Below are 21218 nucleotides of genomic sequence, written 5' to 3'. Positions count from 1 at the left end.
ATGCAGAATAGTTTCATCGGAGACAGCTGCTAAACCGATTTACACAAGGCATGTGGGCATGTGGTTCATCATCCAGTTGCAAGCTTGAGCCAGTAATAATGTTGGGTCTTTGTGTGCCATAAAACTGGAATTCGCCTAACCTAAATATAAAGAAAAAGATTAAACAAAATTTTCATCAGTTACCCTTAATCTGTTGCCATTTTCAGACTTATGGAGAAGTCATTAAACACATGGTTCTCCCTAGGTTCCTCCACAAGTTAAGGTGAAAAGTTGCAATGCAATGCAGCTATTTATTACAAAACTGTTTTGCTGTATAAGTGGAAAAGTTTGCGACGTAGAAATGTTCGCAAATTCAATAAATTCGTGAAAATATCGACCAGCTTAAATTTCCACGTTCACCAAGACGTTATTATATTCAAGTAAAGCTTTTGAACATCCTTATTTGGCAATTCGCGAATATTTCTGCTCACAAAACATGTGGAAATGGCAATTTGTGAGATGTTTGATCCGCGAAATTATCCACTTATAAGTACAGCACTAATTTCTGTTTCAGAAAATACAAGATGACTTTGTATCTCTTAGAAAAGACGATCCAAAGAGTATGACCGTGGATGACTTTCACGCCTTGCTGTCATTAACAAGGTATATACGTGATGAAATTGTTATTATCCCCCGACGAAAGTCGGAGGGATATAGTTTTGGCGTTGTCCGTCCGCCCGTCCTTCCGGAGCCATATCTAGGAAATGGTTAGGAATATGTATTTAAAACTTCATATACATGTTCACCACAATGAGTTCTTGCGGCCCGTCAAGTTTCAGTCAGATTGCCCAAGTAACACCAGAGTTATGGCCCTTAGAAGTTTCTAGCGTTAACTATATAGGGTACTATAAATATGGCAATTTCTGCATCATAACTTTTGATATATTTGACCTAGAACTATGAAACTTAAACAGAATTTAGATCACCATAATGTGGTTGTGTACACACAATTTCATTTGGATTTATTTGTAAATTAAGAGTTATTGCCCTTTAATTGTATAAAAATCCACATATTTGTACATAACAAACTTACCATTTTGTAGAATTTCATTAAATTTCTTTCATTCTTTTCCATGAACATTTATTGTAAACATGTGAAGTTGGGTACCCACACCTGATCACCCCTAACCTTGATCACACTTCCCCCCCCCCCCCCCCCCCAAAAAAAAAATTATTCCTTATTTTAGATTTTTTTCAAACAAACTTCATATACATGTTCACCACTATGAGGTTATGGGGCCCATCAAGTTTCAGACAGATTGCCCAAGTAACACCAGAGTTATGGCCCTTAGAAGCTTCTAGTGTTAACTATATAGGGTACTATAGATCTATAGATATGCCAATTTCTGCATCATAACTTGATATATTTGACCTAGAACTATGAAACTTTAACAGAATTTAGAGCACTATAATGTGGTTGTGCACAGACAGTTTTGTACGGATTTCTTTTTGTAACTTCAGAGTTATTGCCCTTTAATTGTCTAAGAATCCACATATTTGTACATAACAAACTTACCATTTGGTAGAATTTCATTAAATTTCTTTCATTCTTTTCTGTGAACATTTATTATAAACATGTAAGTTGCGCACCCACACCTGGTCACCCACTTGCATTGGTCACACCCCCTCCCCCTCCCAACCCCCTTCCCCCCCCCCCACTCCCCTCCCAAAAAAAATTTTTTTTTTCATTTCTTATTTTAGATTTTTTTCAAACCTTCCAAGTTGTACCATTCCCCCACCTCACTTCTCCACCCAGTCCTGCCCACCACTGATCAAGCATCCTCTGCTCCCGCCCCCCCCTCCAACTTCACCCTTTTACCTTTTTTTTTTATTTTTAATTTTCAATCAATATTTATAATCAGCATGTGAAATTTTGTTTCCTCTCCCGTTCCCCTGCAACCCCACCCCCTAAAAAAATAAATATATACATATATCTATATATAGATATATATATTTCCATTCCTTTTTTTTTTTTTTTTTTAAATGTTCAGACCTTCAGCATGTTAAGTTGTGACTGCACAAACCTTGCCCTCAGCCATGTTCAAGATATCTTACCTGTGTTCTCTTTAGGACATCTGATCTTTTAAGTTCAAATGTACAAGTAAAACAGCAACACCTGGTGCCAAACCACTCAAAGACAATATTTCATTCCAATTAAACTTCAAGCTCACATTTCAATTAACTGCATTTAATTTTAAAAGCTAAGCTTATTACAGTAAGCATATCCCATTCAAAATAAATTCTTTAGTCAGGATCAAAGTATCATACATTTATTATGTACTCTTTAATTAAACATTTGTTTTCTGTTAAATTGATTTTGACTAATGAAATTATTTGCTTCTTATTAACATCCTTAACTTTTTGCCGGATATATCTTTTTGCCATTCCTCACCACAAACCCTTTCGGCGGGGGATACCAATTCATCGAATTTGCTTGTTCTTATTATGACCGATGTTGATGTACTGCACTAAGTTTGTAGATACTGCCATTAATGTCACAAAATTGATACTAGTATTGTCAACTGGTCACTATTTAGTACTGATACTTATGTCTTTAGTATGTGATTAAATTGATAGTACTGTCGCAGTCATAAAATAAATACATTTTCCGTAGGCAAGACTGGAAAACCTTTACTTTGGAGAGGAAGTATTATGTTTAGCTCTGTTTTTCTTTAGGTATATCAATTAGATTCTGACCAATAAATAGCTAATACTTGGACCATCAGTGATCAAATTTCATGGGATTATTGCATCTGGTCAGTAGATATTACTTCCTGTTGTTGGGTCAGTCATCACTCGATAAAGTAAAAGATCCTTTGACCTATAGTCATCAAACTTGATTAGATGATCGTATTTGGTTAGTTGATGACCATTTTTGTTATGGGTGTCTGTGGGTCCTATAATTGTTCTAGGCTGGTCAGAGTTAAAGGTCACATTGGCAATGAAACTTTAAATGATTTTAAGTCAGTAACAGGATATTGCTTCAGGTCTTTGGACGCCAAAATTCATGTGATGATAGCTTGTGGTCAGTAGATCGGCACTTTCGCTTTTTGGGGGGTCAGCATGTGATGGGTTTTCGGAACGGAAAACAGTTCTAAGTAACAGGAATACAGTTCGACCAAAGCCATTGCCCATGGCATGGTTCATACACATTCTTTCAGACAAAATTCCCTGACATGAAAGCATTTTCCCTGACTTTTTGGTTCGGTACGATACAAACCAATCGACATTAAATCTAGTCTGCCTGCTCATTGTTAGTGGTTAGTAGTCACACCTGAAAGGTTAAAAAGCTGAACTGCATGCACCAAGCACTAGCCACATGCACAAGGCACTCGTATCACAAAAACATCCTTCTTCAAATATTGAAACTGTATAAAATAAAGACCATATGTTTGTGTTATTGGAGCCTTGTGTGTATATATAGTAATGGCTATGTGTAATGGACACTATACAGGAGAGAAGGGGATCGAATCATTAGATATAGCCATCACCAGATTTGCTCAGGAGGTAAGGGGTGCAAATCCCTTTCAGTTTCTTCTATATGGAATTTGAAAAATATGTAGAATATAGATATATGCATATAATTTAAAATTATGCTTTAATTGTTGTAAGTGTGATAGCTTTCATGAAAAAAGAAATATTCGAAGAAACTGCCTTAACCTTTACAAATTGTTGCCTAACCAGATCAGAAAATTCCCTGACATTTTCCAAATTTCAAAATTTCCCTGACATTTTGTAAAATTCCCTGACAATTCCCTGACCTTGAAAAAAAATTTTTTCCCTGACGCGTATGAACCCTGCATGATGGGTTAGTAAATTGTCCCTTTAGTTTTTCAGTTTAATCAAATAACATACCCATTTTCACTGCGGACAGTCCATCACGGGAGCATAAATGTTTTATAAACAGCTCATGTTTACTGAAACATTTATAGAGTTCCAGCCTATTTATGCTGACGAGTATAGTTATATTTCAGATTGCTGAGTTTATCAGACCTGAAGTCGTGCCCTACATTAGAAACTTGGAATATGGCTAAAGTCATGGAAAACTGCCGGAAGCAAAGAGTAGCTGAAATTCCAGAGAGGAGAACTTAAAACATTTAATCTTAACACCAGTATGCCAACAACACAATAAAATTAGTTTCGGAATGACTTTTATTAACAAGTGTAAATTATATAACAGAAAGAGTGCAGTTGTTCTTGGTAGCTGACTCGAAATGAGTACATTTTTGTGATATTTAAAATCATTGTTTTCAAAGGACAAGAATAGATCAAAAATGAACACCACAGTTAATGTTGAAAGTCGTACATAACTGTAATAGCCTTGTCATAACTGTTACAGCCTTATAAATATGTACATATTTGAATTAAAAGTGGATACTCTTACATTTATGGTTCTATTCCTCCCTTTAGGACAACTGATAAATGCTACAGGTAGTTTGCAATAATCATTTATGTTGTAGTATTAGCTGTATATGATCATAATTATATCTCCTTGAATGTTGTCATGTCTGTCTGTATACATACATGGTTTTGTTATTTCAAAAGCAGTTTTCAACAGGCTTGCTGAGTAGTTGGGGATTACCCATTATTACATGTAACTGATATAAACTCCATCTGTCCCCATTTCTTTCCTACACTAACGGACACCGGTATAGGCACCTTCAGTTTGACAATTGAGCCACACAGCTTCTCTTCACTCTCCATTACACTCTTCACCAGTCCTGAAACATTACATAATATATGTCTACCCTGCAACATTTCTGTATACATACGCAATGTAATGGATACAATTTCATACGAAAAGCGAGCACCTTGCATAACTACTAGTGACACCATGTCAAAGTTTCGAGTTCATTCTTCGTGGTCAAACAAATCATACTTTTCCAGTAATAGTTCTACCTACCTGTAACAATCCGTCCCTTTAGCTAAATGTATAGGTCGAGCACAGATCTACAGGTTAAAAGGTAGAGCACTAGATTGCAGAATCAAAACAGTCTTCCACCTCTTATTCATATAAAGTTCTGGTACAGAATCCAGAACACTGGTATGGCTAACTGCCTGCCATTACATAACTGAAATACTGTTGAAAAACGGCACTAAACCAAAAAGAAATGAACAAGCAAACCTGTAACAGAAGTTAAATCGGAGTCTGCAACTTCCAGGAGTAGTTCATCGTGGATCTGGACCAGCAGTCTGTTAACATAAAGGTTCAGCAGTTTTAGGACACATGGAATATCTGAGATTCAGGATGCTCCGAAATCAAAATTATACTGGCATATTGTGAATAATAGTATTTGTGAAGGACTATTTTTGTGAATTTAGTGGTAGCATCAAATTTAATGCACAAAAAAGTCCCAATTCTTTTATCTTGATACATTTATACCAACAAAAAAAAGCCACTTTGGGCAAAATGACCGTATTAAATTATTTCACAGTATTTCATCCTTTGCACATAACCATGTCCGACTGATGTGTTTCAAAGATAAACATTTATTTTGACGTTCTCCAAGAAAATAGAATATGCAGCTGATTTGGTTCTCGGCTAACTAGAAAAACTTTGGTTCAATAGTCCACCTAAGAAATATTGTGCTTTGCTACTTAATTATCTTAACCAGTCTCTTTCAACACATCATAAACTAACTTGGCTTGTATCAAAATCTTAAGATGCAACCAAATTCTAATGCGTTTGCACTTTTGTAATAATCGGTTTTCTGTTAGTGCTGTAACAAACTGGTATTGTGTACTTGCAGCCAAAGAATGTACCAAAATAAAACTTGCACAAAACACAGTGCCCGAGTGGTTAAAGGCGGTAATTTTAAATCACTTTCCCCTCACCAATGTGGGTTCGAGTCTCATTTATGGTAATGTGAGGAAGTCGGTGGTTCTACCCAAATGCCCACCTGTGATGATATAAAGCCCTGGGGTCTTTTTCCATGAATAGCTGGAAAGTCGCAGACCTGTATTTGTGTCGGTGTGAGATTACACCCAACAAAAAAACTATTATACAATATGTCTCTACACGTGAACGTACAAATTTCGATACTGTACCTCGCATTAATGTCTGGATTTTTAGCAAGGGCATTCTCTACTTGCAGCAAAGCAGCCTTACAAATGTCTGCAGCAGAACCTAGTGTGTCGAGAAAAATGTTACGTAACTTGTACCCAAAAAATTAAGTGAAAATCTTAATTTTCGAGGCCACTAATTTTTGTAGGGATTTTGTAAATGTGTCCACCCATAGAAACAAGCAAATTCTCATTCATTTTATATTTAAAATTCCAATTTCACGACAAAAACGGTTGTTCTGGCCAAAAGCACAATTTTTGTCCAAGAAATTAAATTACTACACAAAGTACTAGTATTGATCATCTAAGACTTTAACAAATGTTTAAGTTTACAAATGAAACCTCTGAATTTCATTATTTCTTTTATGAATTTAATTTACCTTGTTAATATACCTTAGAAACGTTGTTGGACTGTAGCTTTCACAGCTCGCTATTGTTACACAAAGTGTTATTTGAACAGTTGATCACCGATACTATAAGGCATAAATACAGACCTCGTTGACTTCCAACGACGATCAATGCACAAGCAATATATCGGCTTCTAAAAGTCCGTGAAAGAGCTGTAAATCACTACTACAAGTCACAGCTATAAAGTTTGTTTCCATCCCTACCGCCAAAACAAAATCCAAATAAAACTGGCTAACTTTTCACTGATGTCCTTTGAGAAAACTGTACACACCCTAATTGTTTGAAGTTGTGGGAAGCAGATTAAAAACCTTTTTAAGCCATTCTCAACCAGAAAAGACCTGCCTTAACGACAGCTCAGTAGGTTAGACATAGGATTATCAATTAAGATGTTGCAAACTTAATCCCTTGGGTAGTAGTTTAAAAAGTTGACAGTAGGCAATATGTCTGCAGTCATTCTTCTTCCACAGATATCGGATACCAGGAAGTTTTGTCAGGTACTTGCAGAAAACAGATACGAACCCAGGAACATTGGCCACATCAAAACTCTTTCTTCATCCACAACTGAGAGATGACGAAGCTGTCAGTTATCTGCTGGGAACTATTCAATACTGGTTGGAAATCAGGAAAAACAAGTGAGAGGTCAAATGGCTAATGATACAGTATTTTGAAAAAATGATCTCGTTTTCTGTTACGGCCTTTTGGCGTACTTTGAATGTTGATGTAGCTGATACAAGTCCATGACTTTCCGTTCAAGATAACGCCAGAATTGCATTCTGAGAATATGTAAAAGAACAGTAATTTCCAGTTGTCATTATGGGTGTACTATCCTAAAACTAAACAAAATCCAGACACGCATGTAATGTAACAATACCTTGCACACAAAAGTTTACACACTGTCTCTCTGCCTGTGCTCTCAGTGCAGGATTCCCATGTCGGATGTTTGGAAACAATCTTCGTCTCTTGAAAATAGTGCGTGTGTATCCTGTATCAAACATGTAAACAGTATATGTGTATTCTGTACCAAACATGAAATCAGTATGTGTATGTGTATCCTGTACAAGCGTGAAAACAGAGTATCCTTTATCAAACATGTAAACAGTGTGTACGTGTTTTTGTGTATTCTATATCGCACATGGAAACAGTGTGTATCCTGTATCAAACATAGAAACAGTGCTATCAAATTCCTAGAAATATTCTTACCATGTTTTTGGCAAAACTCCACACAGTACTTCGTAAACTGATTTACAGCTGGAAACTTCACTGAAGGTAAAATAACTATGCCATATGTAAACTAGAAAGAAAATGATTGTGTGAGATAAATTTATAGGAAGAATAGAAGTGGACAAGGACTTCTAATCAGACTCCTTGAATGTAGATTAAGTGATGTTTCCTATTACATATAAGAATTTCGTAACTTTTACCTATGTTCACATTTAAAATGTTGCCACACAAGAAGAGCCTCTTGGTTAGCACAGTAGGTGAAATCCAGAGCTATGAATTTAAGAAATTACTAGTTTGATCCCTGGATGACAAGAATGTCCTTTGACAATTTGATAGAAAAATAAAAGCATTCCTGACGTGATTCATTCTCGACTTTTGATACATGTGATGAAGTTGTCGGTAGCTTGTGGAGAGTACAGAATCAGTTATGTTAACTCTCGCACACAACAGGGTACCAGACTCGTCTTGTATGGATCAGATGTCCAACTATTAAAACTATTTAAGGTAATCAAAAATACTGAAAAGAATGCTTCAATGACAGCAACAGCATAGGATTTTTTGTTAGGATATTATTCGCATATAATTCAAAATCACTATGAGATTTTCAAAAGTTCCTGAAAAGATTTTCTTGCATTTGTATGGTCTAGTACTAAACATACTTACATAAGAAACTAGCCATGACAGCTTTAGCGTTATCTGGTGTACATTTCAGGTAGTCTGCTAATTTCTCCTTTCCTGAAATAAAAGTCCAGCTGTGTCTTATTTTCTCATGATAAGGAATATTGGCAATATATGTTTAAAAGATATAAATAAAAATAACATTATGTACAGGTTTTATCTGGAATTCCATTTATATTAGAATGAGCTAGCTACTTTTTGACACACATTTTAACACATCTAAATATCAATAATAATTTCATAACAGGAAAAAGGACTTGAACTGAAATTTTGAGCCATGGACTTGAAAGAATTTCATTTCTGATCTAGGTAATACTGTATTTGTCTCGAGAAGCCAGATTACATTAGGATAGGGACAAAATCCACACAATGCCAAGCGCCCAATTTGAGGCATATAAAATCCCTCCTTTCATTTTTATTCCAACTATATCCAAATCTTCACTTCAGTCTGTTTAGATCTGATTACAATCATCTTATTTTTTTTTCTCATTTCTATTCAACTCTTATTTCTCAAGTTTTCATTGACATTTTTTTTCAAATAAAATAGCGTGCAGGTCCTTACCGACGCCATACATTACTGAGTACACAACACGTTTTGTTTGTTCCCTGTCAGCATCTGTTACATCCGTGGCAGCTTTACTCAACCTGAAAATATGTAATGTAAGAATTACTCATTTACTGGTACTATCAAACAGGAGCTGTCAGAGGTGACAATGTGCTCAACTATTTTGGTGCTTGATAGTGCAATGAAGCATATATGAGGAACAAGAGCCATCATTGAAGTCATTAAAACCTCAAACATTTAATGTGTTAAGTTTCTGAATTGACAAGAAAAATCCAAACGAGTGAAAATTTGGGAGTATGGATACCCCTAATCTTCTAGGTACATTAGAAAAATGATGTGGGTGATAATATGGAACATCTTTTTGGAACTAATATATTTAGTGCTTACAGAAAAAAGTGAGTGCATCAAAACTAAAACATGAAATTTTAAGTAAAAGGGTGAGGGGGGGGGGGGGGCATAATTCATGAAATATTGGCATAAGAGTTATGGCTCATGTGCCATATGATGTTTTTTTTTCAAGAACAGAGGTAAACAAGAGGGCCATGCTAGCCCTAGACCACTCTCCTGAGTTTCACAGCTCAAAACAGTTAATAATTTTGGTAATGAATCATCTACGAAACATTAATTTTTCTGCCAAAATATTGTGAAAACTGCCATGTCTGTTCAAAGCCAGTCTTGCTTTTTCAACAAATCAAATTTGTTTATATGACTTAAGAAGAATGTTACCAAAGGAACTGTTGTATGAAATTATCCTTAAATTTGACTTGAAGTGGTTTAGGAGATTTTATTTGATGATTTTTATATTGCAGCTCTAGTATATTATTTTAACAAATCAGAAAAAAATTAACAATCGTGATAAAGGATCACCCAAGATACCTTTATGTGAATCTTTTTCAACATTAGGCCAGAAGTTTCTGTGAAGATTTTAATTTTTTTCTACTGCATATATAAAAGGAAAGAGACAATTCCATCTGGTGGCAATGCTTTTTGCAAATCTGATTAATTTGAAAAATCTTTGTAAAGAATCACCAAAGTTCTTAGGAAAAACTAACTAGTCCTCCCTGGCAACCATATTTTTGACAAAGTTTAATGGTCTGAACAATACCCATGGTATATTTGTGTGAAATTATTTTGAAATCGGGCTTGCAGTTTCTGACAAGAAGATATGGAAGTGACCATATCCCCTAGTGAAAAAGCTTTTTTGACAAATCTGAATAACCGTAACCAATTATTTCAAAATATGACCTGAAAAGTTCTTTAAAGTTGCCACAACATACATTTATGAAAAAGTGACAAGGCTCCCTGGCGACCATACTTTGTACCAAGTTGAAAGAATTTGAAAAAAAATTTGGTAGGTCATCCAAGGAACAATTGAGAAAATAATATATTTCCCTTACTCCTCCAGTCCAAATGTTGAAATGTTACTTTTAAAATCTAATTCGCTTTCTATTTTCCAAACAACCATGAACACTACAACTTGTTGTTGGGAAAATAAAGGTTCAGTGTAAATTAAAGGCTTATAAGGTTTTTAAAATCCCATCCCCCTACCCTGTACCAACTGTCACTAATGATCACTTTTTGGCTGTCAAACACAGTCTTTTTATACAGATTTGTCTGTTCTTATATATGGTCCATTCTACGAGAAAACCTGTATTAAGGACATGATATAATTATTGCATAATAAATAGTTCTAAACCCTGGAAGATTAGTTATATACAAAATTTGTTGAACAAATGACATGAAATATACACACCATGTACATTGTCATATTGTTTTCTTAACGTTCTTGACATCATTTCTCTAAATGCATTCCGTGACTTACTTAAAAGCACATCTTAAATAGTGAAAACAGCTTCTTCAAATTTTCATATTTTGAAAGGCGAAAGAATCTTCTTTTTTTTAATGAATATTTTGTTACCTCAATTTTTGATTATTTTGTTACTAACATGACTTTCGTCATGGAATGAACCATATACATTTATCGTTTAACATCTTAGTTGTACATCACTACATCACTCATATACAGAAAAGAATTTTGTTGTTGTTTGATAACAGGAACTAAAGGAATGCTACGTTTTTTTTTAGCTTTTGTGATCACCCTTCGTCCGCCGTCTGTGCGTGTGTGCGTCCGTCAACAATTTCTTGTCTGCACGATAGTGGTTTCATTTATGGTTTTATTTTAACCAAACTTGCACACAACTTGTATCACCATAAGATCTCGGTTCCGTTCTTGAACTGGCCAGATCCCATTATGGGTTCCAGAGTTATGGCCCCTGAAAGGGCCAGAATTAGCTATTTTGACCTTGTCTGCACAATAGCAACTTTATTTATGATTTGATTTTAACCAAACTTGCACACAACTTGTATCACCATAAGATCTTGATTCCTTTCTTGAACTGGCCAGATTCCATCATGGGTTCCAAAATTATGGCCCCTGAAAGGGCCAGAATTAGCTATTTTGACCTTGTCTGCATAATAGCAGCTTCATTTATGATCTGAATTTGATCAAACTTGCACAAAACTTGTGTCCTTATAAGATCTTGGTTCCTTTCTTGAACTGGCCAGATCCCATTATGGGTTCCAGAGTTATGGCCCCTAAAAGGGCCAAAATTAGCTAGTTTGACCTTGTCTGCACAATAGCAGCTTCATTTATAATTTTATTTTAACCAAACTTGCACACAACTTGTATCACCATAAGATCTTGGTTCCTTTCTTGAACTGGCCAGATTCCATTATGGGTTCCAGAGTTATGGTCCCTGAAAGGGCCAGAATAAGCTATTTTGACCTTGTCTGCACAATAGCAGCTTCATTTATGATTTGAATTTAATCAAACTTGCACAAAACTTGTGTCACCATAAGATCTTGGTTCCTTTCTTGAACTGGCCAGATCCCATTATGGGTTCCAGAGTTATGGCCCCTGAAAAGGCCAAAATTAGCTATTTTGCCCTTGTCTGCACAATAGCAGCTTTACTTATAATTTTATTTTAACAAAACTTGCACACAACTTGTATCACCATAAGATCTTGGTTCCTTTCTTGAACTGGCGAGGTTCCATCATGGGTTCCAGAGTTATAGCCCCTTAAATGTCCAAAATTGGCTATTTTGGCTTTTGCAGCCATATAGAGACTTCATTTATTGTTCGATTTGATACAAACTTCCAAAATATCTTCAACAACAATAAATCTTGAATTCCATGACGAACCTGTCAGATCCAATCGTAGGTTCCAGAGTTATTTTATATCTTATTACCTCCCCTGATTGTAATCAAAATGGATTTATATCAGTAAGTACTTATAGGACTTATTTGAAATTTCATTATTGTCATTAGTTGGACTGAGACAATCAGGGTAGATAACCATGGGCTGATTTTATGTCAAGTTACCTCCCTTTATTTCAAATTAAAATGGCTATAACTCCTTAACTAATGAAGATACTGATCTGAAATTTCATTTATGTCAACAGATGGACTTGGACAATCAGTGAAGATACATATTGACTGAATTTATGACAGATTACCTCCTTTATTATTTATCTAAATGAATACACCTTAGCAGCTTCTAATGAGATTGGTTTGAAACGATCATATCATTTTGAGCAATAGTACTCAGGTGAGCAACACAGGGCCATCATGGCCCTCTTGTTTCAAAAATCGTTCACTGATAATACTGAAGAAAGAAGTTACATCTTTTAAAGTCAACCACTCATCAAGTATAGAACTTTCTTTGGTTGTAGCTTTACTGCTTCATACTCCTTGTTCACTCAGTTACTGGTTTTTCCATGGAAGTGTAATAGAGAGTGAATGAAATAAAAGATCTTACCATTGAGCCGCTAGAGCATTAAATATATCAGGTACATTTGTATCATTGAAGATATTTAACAATATGGGATCATCAGCTAGATGGCCTAACAATCGCAGCTCAATCTGTTGGAAATCTGAATAAAATATAATGGACTTTTCACGATTTAAAATACAAAAGTTACATTTTTAAAGTCAATTACTGCTGCTGTAAAAGTTTACATGGTGTATTTCTGACTTTAATAGAAACATTGTTTACATGTCAGGCTCTTGTATGCAAAGAACTATAGTTACATTCTACTTCCTGTTGGTTTGTACAATTGATACCTCTGAAGGGAGAGATCTTTTTGTAGAGTTTTAAGTTACATGAGACTGACATAATATTATCACTGCTAAGGTACTGGAATGAAAATATGTAAAACAAGAGCACCGCCTTGCGGGTGCTGACGCTCATCTGATTTTTTTTGTGTAATAGAAATATTGTCCTACCCATGATTTTCTAAGTCTAAAAAGGGCCATCATTCTTGCAAAAAGCAGGATAGAGTTATGTTTCTTGATGTACAGTGTCCACTTATGATGGTGAAAAACTGTTGCAAGTTTTAAAGCAATAGCTTTGATAGTTTATGAGAAAAGTTGACTTAAACATAATACTCAACCAAGAAAATGATTTTCTAAGTCCAAAAGGGGCAATAATTATTGCAAAAATCAGGATGGAGTTACGCTGCTTGCTGTACAGGGTCAGCTTATGATGGTGAACAAGTGTTGCAAGTTTCAAAGCAATAGCTTTGATAGTTTAAGAGAAAAAGTTGACCTAAACATAAAACTTAACCAAGAAATCTGATATTTTCTAAGTCCAAAAGGGGCTATAAATCTTGCAAAAAGCAGGATGGAGTTATGTTTCTTGCTGTACAGGGTCAACTTATGATGGTGAACAAGTGTTGCAAGTTTTAAAGCAATAGCTTTGATAGTTTAGGATAAAAGCTGACCTAAACATAAAACTTAACCAAGAAAACTGATTTTCTAAGTCCAAAAGGGGCAATAAATCTTGCAAAAAGCAAGATGGAGTTATGTTTCTTGCTGTACAGGGTCAGCTTATGATGGTGAACAAGTATTCCAAGTTTCAAAGCAATAGCTTTGACAGTTTGGGAGAAAAGTTGACCTAAACATAAAACTTAACCAAGAAATCTGATATTTTCTAAGTACAAAAGGGGCCATAAATCTTGCAAAAAGCAAGATGGAGTTATGTTTCTTGCTATACAGGGTCAGCTTATGATGGTGAACAAGTATTCCAACTTTCAAAGCAATAGCTTTGATAGTTTAGGAGAAAAGCTGACCTAAACATAAAACTTAACCAGGCAACGCCGACGCAGACGCCGACGCCGACAACCGCTCAAGTGATGACAATAACTCATCATTTTTTTTCAAAAAATCAGATGAGCTAAAAACTAAAACCAAACCTGCTGACAACAAGGACCACTGTGGTCTACTTATAAAGGGATCTCGCGCATTGAACTGCACCACACTAGCAGCACTATCTTCTACAATAACAAAAAATACAAAGCATCAGTACAAAATTGTAAAGTTTATAGATAACAATGTAATTGTATTATACACAATGCAGCCTTTCTCAAGAGCACAAAGATGGTCAGGATTAGAAGAGATTGCTGAAAAAAAGATGGTTGCAGGGAAGGGGTTGATTTACTATGAACCTAAGAGTAAAGAGTTTGCACACTGCACTCCTCCTAGCTGCCATCTACCCGTATTCCTTGTTTGAAGTAAATCCCTTGCATACTGTTTTTAAGTTATGTTCCAGACAGAGTGATGGTCTATTAAATTAATATATGCCGCCCATACAGGGCATAAAAAAAAAAGCTCTGAGAGAAGGACAAATTCAAACTTGCAAGCAACCTGTATCATATTTTTCCTGCAATCAATTTTATCAGTATATCAATTTAACATGCTAAAATGTTGTCTAATTACTTCAACTGGCAAAAACAAAAAGTAACAAACAAATGCAATTTAATCTTTTATTAGCAGCAAGAAGGCAAATTAGAAAGTGAAAGTTAAAGTTTTCAAGTGTTGATGCACATAAAATTATAATACTGAAATATTACATTTAGAACCTTAACAATTTTAATGTAACATCTTTGCATCTTTGTGAAATCCAGGGAAGTATATATTTTGTACCTGAAAACTTCTTCCCAACAATAAAATTAGTCTGGTGATCTTTAATTGTGACTGGAAGTTTTAGTATAGCCTGAATGTTAGGGTGATGTGAAGTGAGTCTTCCCGTAGCAGCTGCGGTCTGATCCCAATGTGTCCTCAGGTAACTATCACTTACACAACTCAATATTCCATCAATATAGGTTGACTTCAACTTCTGAAGCTATTAAATTGTAAATAAAATTATATTAGAGTTACTCTGGTCAAAAGAGGTTGGTATTCTCATGTTTTAAGTTTTGATAATTGAATAACTGCAGTAAGTTAGTTTAAATGTAAGTAAGGCTATATGATAAGAACAATTTGACACTTGACCAATTCTAGTTAACATCTGCAAAACAAGCATGTGCAGGAAACAGATGGAAATATCTTTATCTGTGCCTGAGCAACTGATGAGCAAAGGAGAGTAACTTTGCCAAAACAATTGAAGGGCAAAGAAGAGAAACTGTGCCACTGAAAACCAAAGGGGAGTAACTGTGCCAGAACATATCATAATCAAAGGGGAAAACTGTAACAAAACAAATGATGAGCAATTGGTAGTAACTGTGTCAGACAAATGAAACAATGTAAAAAAAACAGGGAGTAACTTAAGTATTAAAGGACATGTAGCAAAATCAAATGTAAAGGGTAATAACTACGCCAAAGAATGGAGACTACAAAGTATAAGAAGGCAGCTTCTTTTATTTACCTGTGTAAACTTATGACAAGTAACTGTGCTCCAGCTCACTTGACTCTATTCCACTACAACCTCTGGCAATGGATGAAAGGGCAGTAACTGTGCTACAGCTCACCTGACTATATTCCACTACAACCTCTGGCAATGGATGAAAGGGCAGTAACTGTGCTACAGCTCACCTGACTATATTCCAATATAACCTCTGGCAATGGATGAAAGGGCAGTAACTGTGCTACAGCTCAACTGACTATTCCAGTATAACCTCTGGCAATGGATGAAAGGGCAGTAACTGTGCTACAGCTCACCTGACTATATTCCAGTATAACCTCTGGCAGTGGATGAAAGGGCAGTAACTGTGCTCCAGCTCACCTGTCTATATTCCAGTATAACCTCTGGCAATGGATGAAAGGGCAGTAACTGTGCTACAGCTCACCTGACTATATTCCACTACAACCTCTGGCAATGGATGAAAGGGCAGTAACTGTGCTACAGCTCACCTGACTATATTCCAATATAACCTCTGGTCATGGATAAAAGGGCAGTAACTGTGCTACAGCTCACCTGACTATATTCCAGTATAACCTCTGGCAATGGATAAAAGGGCAGTAACTGTGCTACAGCTCACCTGACTATATTCCACTACAACCTCTGGCAATGGATGAAAGGGCAGTAACTGTGCTCCAGCTCACCTGACTATATTCTACTACAACCTCTGGCAATGGATGAAAGGGCAGTAACTGTGCTCCAGCTCACCTGACTATATTCCAGTATAACCTCTGGTCATGGATAAAAGGACAGTAACTGTGCTACAGCTCACCCGACTATATTCCAGTATAACCTCTGGCAATGGATGAAAGGGCAGTAACTGTGCTCCAGCTCACCTGACTATATTCCACTACAACCTCTTAATGGATGAAAGGGCAGTAACTGTGCTACAGCTCACCTGTCTATATTCTAGTATAACCTCTGGCAATGGATGAAAGGGCAGTAAATGTGCTACAGCTCACCTGCCTATATTCCAGTATAACCTCTGGCAATGGATGAAAGGGCAGTAACTGTGCTCCAGCTCACCTGACTATATTACAGTATAACCTCTGGCAATGGATGAAAGGGCAGTAACTGTGCTACAGCTCACCAGACTATATTCCACTACACAGCGTTCGACACTAACTTTTTTGCCAGGTATCCCGAAGGAATACCTGCTGGGAAATTTAGGAATCCCTGCTGAAAATTAGGAGTCCCTGATAACAAAATGTGGTAACTAAGATCATGAAAAAACTAAAATCTAACAAACACAACTGTTTACAGTACTACATGTATTTTATTTCCACTTTATTTCCATTTTACATCAATGACAACAATAAATTGTATGACTTTTGCTGTAAAAGAATAATGTCATTTCTGTCCAAGTCCTCTTCCCCCTCATCTTCACTACCATCGCACTCCTCTGCCATTTGTTGTAGTTCGTCTAAATGTATGCCGCCTAGTTCATTCCCCCTTATAACCCCCTTATTTGTAATCATTTTTTTTTGACATAAAAAAAATTCCGAAAAGTCTCCCTTAAATAAAAAAAAAATGTTCCGACCTACCTACCCTAATTTTTTGAGCATGTTACCAGATACAAAGATTTTTTAGGCCTTATTAATGCAACTCCCACAGACTTTATCTAAAACTAGTACATTGGTCATAACAGATTTTCTTAAACATTTCATATTTTAGTTGTTTTATTTTGCACAGTGCCTAAAAGTGGGTGGGGTTTAGTGTTTGCATGCTTTTATTATCAGCAAATTCTTCTAAATAAGAGCTGGTTTGGCAACAGTGATCATATTTTTCGTAAATGCAGACGTTTTATTGGCTTTTTATTTTAGTTTGTACTAGAAAAATCTTGTAAGAAATGATAAAAATGTTCGAAAATGTTGGTCTAGAAAACGAGTGACAAATACGAAAAACAAAAGTAACAGTTAAAGTTCTTGAAAAGATAACTGTTTTAACTTTATTTTCTCATCATACCACGTATAATTTCTGCTTATTTAATTTGTTTTGCCCAAACAAAGCCTCGGCAATGATAATAAATTTGTTATAGACCGTAACGGCCGACCGGCTCATGTAATCGTATCGAGCACACAAAATAATGGTACAAACACGATAATCTAAGGCTGCATTGTTTATCAATTAACTTGTAAACATTGATCAATAAACACCTTTGAAAATGACAAGGCATATTGTACTAAATACAAACCGCGAGATAAGCACGTGTCATTTGGCGCGTGGCGTGACTGACATCTGTCAGTAGCTAATTAACATACGACGCTCCGCCTACCGCCATATTTCCGCTTGTGCCGGCGAACAATATTGAAATTCACTGGGATTTTGATTGACAGGGGGCAGAACTATCGAACTTGGAACGCATCTAAGTAAATTTCCGCGAGTCAAGCCGACGCACGTGCCGTAATTTATGCGGATAAAATACGACTTTTTCTCGATTTTCGCGGGTCAAAACCCGGGACCTCGGGTCAACTGAACGCCCTGGCTTAGCAAAAGACCGATGTTTGAGCGAACAAGACTGGGGAATTTCATTTTTTTAGAATCATATTTTATCTGAAAATCAAGAGTCCCGACGGAACACCGAAATTGTGAACTTTAGGATCCCTTGCGGATTTTTGGTGTCCTCGGGATCCCGGGACACCGTTAGTGTCGAACGCTGCTACAACCTCTGGCAATGGATGAAAGGGCAGTAACTGTGCTACAGCTCACCTGACTATATTCCAGTATAACCTCTGGCAATGGATGAAAGGGCAGTAACTGTGCTACAGCTCACCTGACTATATTCCAGTATAACCTCTGGCAATGGATGAAAGGGCAGTAACTGTGCTACAGCTCACCTGTCCATATTCCAGTATAACCTCTGGCAATGGATGAAAGGGCAGTAACTGTGCTCCAGCTCACTCGACTATATTTCAGTATAACCTCTGGCAATGGATGAAAGGGCAGTAACTGTGCTCAAGCTGACCTGACTATATCCCATTATAACCTCTGGCAATAGATAAAAGGGCAGTAACTGTGCTACAACTCACCCGACTATATTCCAGTATAACCTCTGGCAATGGATGAAAGGGCAGTAACTGTGCTACAGCTCACCTGTCTATATTCCAGTATAACCTCTGGCAATGGATGAAAGGGCAGTAACTGTGCTACAGCTCACCTGACTATATTCCAGTATAACCTCTGGCATGGATGAAAGGGCAGTAACTGTGCTCCAGCTCACCTGACTATATTCCAATATAACCTCTGGCAATGGATGTCACGGCAGAAACTGTGCTCAAGCTGACCTGACTATATCCCACTATAACCTCTGGCAATAGATAAAAGGGCAGTAACTGTGCTACAGCTCACCCGACTATATTCCAGTATAACCTCTGGCAATGGATGAAAGGGCAGAAACTGTGCTACAGCTCACCTGTCTATATTCCAGTATAACCTCTGGCAATGGATGAAAGGGCAGTAACTGTGCTACAGCTCACCTGACTATAACCTCTGGCAATAGATAAAAGGGCAGTAACTGTGCTACAACTCACCCGACTATATCCCAGTATAACCTCTGACAATGGATGAAAGGGCAGAAACTGTGCTGCAACTCACCCGACTATATTCCAGTATAACCTCTGGCAATGGATAAAAGGGCAGAAACTGTGCTACAGCTCACCCGTCTATATTCCAGTATAACCTCTGGCAATGGATGAAAGGGCAGTAACTGTGCTACAGCTCACCCGACTATATTCCAGTATAACCTCTGGCAATGGATGAAGGGCAGTAACTGTGCTACAGCTCACCCGACTATATTCCACTACAACCTCTGGCAATGGATGAAAGGGCAGTAACTGTGCTACAGCTCACCCGACTATATTCCAGTACAACCTCTGGCAATGGATGAAAGGGCAGTAACTGTGCTACAGCTCACCCGACTATATTCCAGTACAACCTCTGGCAATGGATGAAAGGGCGGTAACTGTGCTACAGCTCACCCGACTATATTCCAGTACAACCTCTGGCAATGGATGAAAGGGCGGTAACTGTGCTACAGCTCACCCGACTATATTCCAGTACAACCTCTGGCAATGGATGAAAGGGCGGTAACTGTGCTACAGCTCACCCGACTATATTCCAGTACAACCTCTGGCAATGGATGAAAGGGCGGTAACTGTGCTACAGCTCACCCGACTATATTCCAGTACAACCTCTGGCAATGGATGAAAGGGCGGTAACTGTGCTACAGCTCACCCGACTATATTCCAGTACAACCTCTGGCAATGGATGAAAGGGCGGTAACTGTGCTACAGCTCACCCGACTATATTCCAGTACAACCTCTGGCAATGGATGAAAGGGCGGTAACTGTGCTACAGCTCACCCGACTATATTCCAGTACAACCTCTGGCAATGGATGAAAGGGCAGTAACTGTGCTACAGCTCACCCGACTATATTCCAGTACAACCTCTGGCAATGGATGAAAGGGCAGTAACTGTGCTACAGCTCACCCGACTATATTCCAGTACAACCTCTGGCAATGGATGAAAGGGCAGTAACTGTGCTACAGCTCACCCGACTATATTCCAGTACAACCTCTGGCAATGGATGAAAGGGCAGTAACTGTGCTACAGCTCACCCGACTATATTCCAGTACAACCTCTGGCAATGGATGAAAGGGCAGTAACTGTGCTACAGCTCACCCGACTATAATCCAGTACAACCTCTGGCAATGGATGAAAGGGCAGTAACTGTGCTACAGCTCACCCGACTATATTCCAGTACAACCTCTGGCAATGGATGAAAGGGCAGTAACTGTGCTACAGCTCACCCGACTATATTCCAGTACAACCTCTGGCAATGGATGAAAGGGCAGTAACTGTGCTACAGCTCACCCGACTATATTCCAGTACAACCTCTGGCAATGGATGAAAGGGCAGTAACTGTGCTACAGCTCACCCGACTATATTCCAGTACAACCTCTGGCAATGGATGAAAGGCAGTAACTGTGCTACAGCTCACCCGACTATATTCCAGTACAACCTCTGGCAATGGATGAAAGGGCAGTAACTGTGCTACAGCTCACCCGACTATATTCCAGTACAACCTCTGGCAATGGATGAAAGGGCAGTAACTGTGCTACAGCTCACCCGACTATATTCCAGTACAACCTCTGGCAATGGATGAAAGGGCAGTAACTGTGCTACAGCTCACCCGACTATATTCCAGTACAACCTCTGGCAATGGATGAAAGGGCAGTAACTGTGCTACAGCTCACCCGACTATATTCCAGTACAACCTCTGGCAATGGATGAAAGGGCAGTAACTGTGCTACAGCTCACCCGACTATATTCCAGTACAACCTCTGGCAATGGATGAAAGGGCAGTAACTGTGCTACAGCTCACCCGACTATATTCCAGTACAACCTCTGGCAATGGATGAAAGGGCAGTAACTGTGCTACAGCTCACCCGACTATATTCCAGTACAACCTCTGGCAATGGATGAAAGGGCAGTAACTGTGCTACAG

The 21218-nt window shown here is 37.6% G+C and overlaps 2 protein-coding genes across 11 annotated transcripts in view; one reads left to right on the top strand and one right to left on the bottom strand.

The window, feature by feature from the left end:
* Positions 1 to 4422, top strand: part of LOC123547503 (mini-chromosome maintenance complex-binding protein-like) — a 35988-nt gene extending 31566 nt beyond the window's left edge. For both annotated transcript variants that reach the window (XM_045334665.2, XM_045334664.2), the window contains exons 14-15: positions 554 to 642; positions 4014 to 4422. In XM_045334665.2, the coding sequence (XP_045190600.2) occupies positions 554 to 642; positions 4014 to 4131 (207 nt within the window). In that variant the 3' untranslated portion in view covers positions 4132 to 4422. The remainder of the gene's footprint in view (positions 1 to 553; positions 643 to 4013) is intronic.
* A 158-nt stretch (positions 4423 to 4580) lies between these two features.
* Positions 4581 to 21218, bottom strand: part of LOC123547502 (DNA polymerase nu-like) — a 34556-nt gene continuing 17918 nt past the window's right edge. For 2 of the 9 annotated variants that reach the window (XM_053551750.1, XM_053551749.1), the window contains exons 14-23: positions 14958 to 15156; positions 14228 to 14308; positions 12793 to 12907; positions 8972 to 9054; positions 8395 to 8466; positions 7711 to 7770; positions 7382 to 7492; positions 6088 to 6166; positions 5165 to 5232; positions 4581 to 4760 (exon numbers count right to left, since the gene is read on the bottom strand). In XM_053551750.1, the coding sequence (XP_053407725.1) occupies positions 4618 to 4760; positions 5165 to 5232; positions 6088 to 6166; positions 7382 to 7492; positions 7711 to 7770; positions 8395 to 8466; positions 8972 to 9054; positions 12793 to 12907; positions 14228 to 14308; positions 14958 to 15156 (1011 nt within the window). In that variant the 3' untranslated portion in view covers positions 4581 to 4617. Of the gene's footprint in view, positions 4761 to 5164; positions 5233 to 6087; positions 6167 to 6596; positions 6710 to 7381; positions 7493 to 7710; positions 7802 to 8394; positions 8467 to 8971; positions 9055 to 12792; positions 12908 to 14227; positions 14309 to 14957; positions 15157 to 21218 lie in introns of those variants that run through there. The other 7 variants (XR_008372490.1, XM_053551751.1, XM_053551755.1 and 4 more) reach the window with 7 other exon arrangements.

Source organism: Mercenaria mercenaria, chromosome 9 (genome assembly GCF_021730395.1).
Source record: "Mercenaria mercenaria strain notata chromosome 9, MADL_Memer_1, whole genome shotgun sequence".
Classification (NCBI taxonomy): domain Eukaryota; kingdom Metazoa; phylum Mollusca; class Bivalvia; order Venerida; family Veneridae; genus Mercenaria; species Mercenaria mercenaria.
The sequence above is the reverse complement of the archived record's forward strand: the minus strand, read 5'-3'. Positions and strand labels throughout refer to the sequence as shown.